At 32.3% G+C, this 3,453-nt stretch overlaps 1 protein-coding gene across 1 annotated transcript in view; it reads left to right on the plus strand.

Annotated features, from left to right (window-relative positions):
* LOC106122257 (organic cation transporter protein) overlaps positions 1–800 on the plus strand; it is an 11,547-nt gene extending 10,747 nt beyond the window's left edge. The window contains 2 exon segments of the mRNA XM_082930810.1: positions 183–341; positions 343–800. Coding sequence (XP_082786936.1) covers positions 183–341; positions 343–432 — 249 coding nt within the window. The 3' untranslated portion in view covers positions 433–800.
* The last annotated feature ends 2,653 nt before the right edge of the window (positions 801–3,453 follow it).

The raw sequence follows: 3,453 nt of genomic DNA on the forward strand, positions 1-3,453 counted from the left end.
ATATATATATATATATATATATATATATATTAAATAATATATAGATTAAAGTAATTTAGCCTCCTTTCAAATTTTATAGATTATTGCAATAGTTCGATATGATTTGTGACTGTATATTAAAATGTATAAACATTGTAATTTCTGGAAGAAAATTCTTGAAACTTAAAAAAAATTGTCCTCAGGCGATCTACATAGAGTGGCTTCCATCCGTCCTGTTTGGTGCCACCGCTCTGATAGCTGGTGGATTGATGCTGACCACTCCCGAGACCCTCAACACGAGACTTCCCGACACCATCCGGGAGGCGGAGCATATAGCGGCCGCGACCCCCCGCCCTCCTCCTGCCCTTCCTCAGACACAACAAGTTGTTACTTCGCGTTGTTAAACATACGTCTTATATCCTAAGTTCATTGATAGATGACAAATATCTATAATAGTAAATACCATAATGTACCTTGTCTCTTTGCAATATCGTCATTTTTTGAAAAAGATTGTCATAAAAAAAAAGAAATGAAATGAAACATTTATTACCATAGAGAATTATAATAAAACATTAAAGAAAATTGTGACAAATGGAGCCAGGTTCAGTGATGCAGTGCAGTGTCTGCGCTTCTTGTCATTCATCAGAATCATATGTCTACGGAAAGATAATTCAACTCTTACAAACCGATAAAGAAAATGTTACAGCGCCATCTCGCGATAATTGAAGGCATTATTGATAAAACTGATGCATGGAAAGGGAAAATATTTTCTTTCTGTGCATCCTCTCCTCCGTCGATTGGAGGTAGGCAACGCATATGCAATTGCGTATGTCTATGGGCAACGGTCACTTCGCTAATTCAGCGATTTCTAGTGGCCGCTCGCTCGTTTGCCACCTTATGATATAAAAAAAAATACTTGCAAGGGCAAATTATTTAACCCATTAGTGCATAATGTTTGATAAATCGGACGCCAATAAAATTATTATTTTAGGGGTTATATATATTTTACTAACCGTTTATTTTTTTAAACATTAGTGTAATACATATTTGAAATGGTAATACTGTTTGTATGACATTCCGGGAAGCAATTTATCGGACGGGATATAAAATCTAAACTTTCATATTGTTTAAATATTTTATACAATTTAATGGTCAAATGCATTCGAAATGAAAATATATTACAGTGATCATAATGAAAAAGGCGTTAATAAACTTTATGCACTAATGGGTTAAACTATTTTTTTAAAATTGTCAGTAGATAAGAGACAAATAGACATGGTGCAATAAACTCATAAAGCATAAGATGAAAAAGCGCGTGGGATAAATCCGGAGCTCGCGTCCACTGAACATGAAGGCGAGTAAACTGTACACATTTGCCAATAATAACATTTCATCTTGGATTAAAAGATGCATTTAAATTTATGTTTACAGATTCTTTTTGAATCGATTCATTCCAACTATAAATCAAACGTCGTGTTCAACAATCAATCATTTATGTTATTCTTATTTCGCTTTTGTAGTTACATTCAGTTTTATTTTAATTAATTTAAACAATTCAATGAGTTTATAAGCGTATTTAATATGTAAATAAGTTTATACATCGCGGCCATTTGCTAGAAACATTCCGAACGAACTATACATGTGAAAAACTGTGGATATATGACAATAAAATACGTTAAGAATTAATAACCTAATATGTACAAAACTATCAAATATATAAATCGTTAGTTGAGTAAACTGTATAATATTAACACGTTCACTGCTCGCCACACTCCTCTACGTGACAATTAGTACGTAAAAATTGTTGTGGCATTCAATGTGTTAAATATATTAGATTAACAATGCTTAACATAATTAAAGTAAGTAGCTAATATGTTTATGTAAATAAATTATTTAACCAGTATTCTAAAGCATTTCTTTTCAAGATATCTTCTAAATATCAAAGTTCTAATTCAAATAACTAAGATGAATTATGCCAGAGATACGGAAGCCGAGTCAACTTTAATTGTGAATTTCTCAGGCTAAAATATACGTTTAAAGCACATCGTTATCTCTATTTTGTCAAAGATAATGAAAGGGATGACGATATGTTTCATATTAAGATTTTAGTCTCGGAAACCAATGGTAAGTAGAGATATATCAGAGATAGTTTCAATTTTAAAAGATGAAAAATATGTTTTAGCTGCATATATCATATTTTTTAGATTTAAAAGTAGAAGATGTCATGAATATCGTAAGTTCTTCATTTATATGATCGAAAACTACGAAACGAATAAATTTTATTTCACCATAGCCTTGAAAAATGTTTAGAAATAAATCGTCTGAGCGAAATCGTATTGGAATATTATCCAGACATTTCACAATTTCCGTATGAATGGTATGGCCGTATTATTTCTGTGGCTATCAAATGCAGTTCTCAGCGAGCGACCCATATTCCCTTAGCACTGTTTACATTTAACCGCACACGACTCATCTAATGTTTAGTTAATTTGTGGATTTCTGATTAATTTTTGTCAAGACTTGCTGTCGCCTGCAACACCGTTCACGCGGAACTAAAATAAAATCTTAACTAACCTCTTCGAGGCTATGTTCTACATCTATTATGTGCCAAATTTAATCGAGATCCATGGAGTATTTTAACAAACATCCATCCATTCATCCAAACATACGTATTTATAATATTTGTTAGATGCGACATACACAAAACATACTCATAATTGATACCATCGGATTTTTTTGACTACAATTGGAAACGCTCCGATGATCCACTCTTGTTTAAAGAATGGAGACGATGACAATATAAAGGTATGTTGTGAATGAGAGTAGCAGAGTTGGCATCCTAAAGACAATTGCTATACAAAGTTCCCGTAACCGAAAAACATAATTATATAAATATACGGCTGTAAATGAAGCGACGCAAGACGTATTAGGATCTAAAACTTTGAAATAACTGACTATCAAAAATTATCACAGAAATGCTTTCATCATATTATACTATGTAGAAACAACAATATACTATGAGGTTATATCTCATAGTATGGTAACCCTGAACAGAGATCGTAAAATCCAAAACGCGTTCCCGACGCGGCCAGATTTACGCCGCGCGGTCGCCGGGCCAGCCGCTTTACTGTACTGTACTAATATTTAATACACAGTTATCAAAACAACTACTCCAGTATAATCAACGAAAATAATTATGAGTGAAATATTTTAGTTAAATATCTCGTGGTAAGACATAAAGTGCGTAAAACATAGTTTATTTTATGTGAAAATTTTCCAGTAGAAACAGTTGAGTTTTATAAGGACGTGATTGGGACCACAACTATACGAATAATTTTAATTCAGTGTATTTTGAATTACTTATAAATATTTTTGCATAAAATGAATGAAATAAAGTGCGTTGGAAAATATACCAAAATGTCGATAATTACATATAATATATATAAAGTACTGGTACTAGTCACTGTAAGGTAA

This window comes from Papilio xuthus, unplaced genomic scaffold (genome assembly GCF_000836235.2).
Source record: "Papilio xuthus unplaced genomic scaffold, Pxut_1.1 DF826933.1, whole genome shotgun sequence".
Classification (NCBI taxonomy): domain Eukaryota; kingdom Metazoa; phylum Arthropoda; class Insecta; order Lepidoptera; family Papilionidae; genus Papilio; species Papilio xuthus.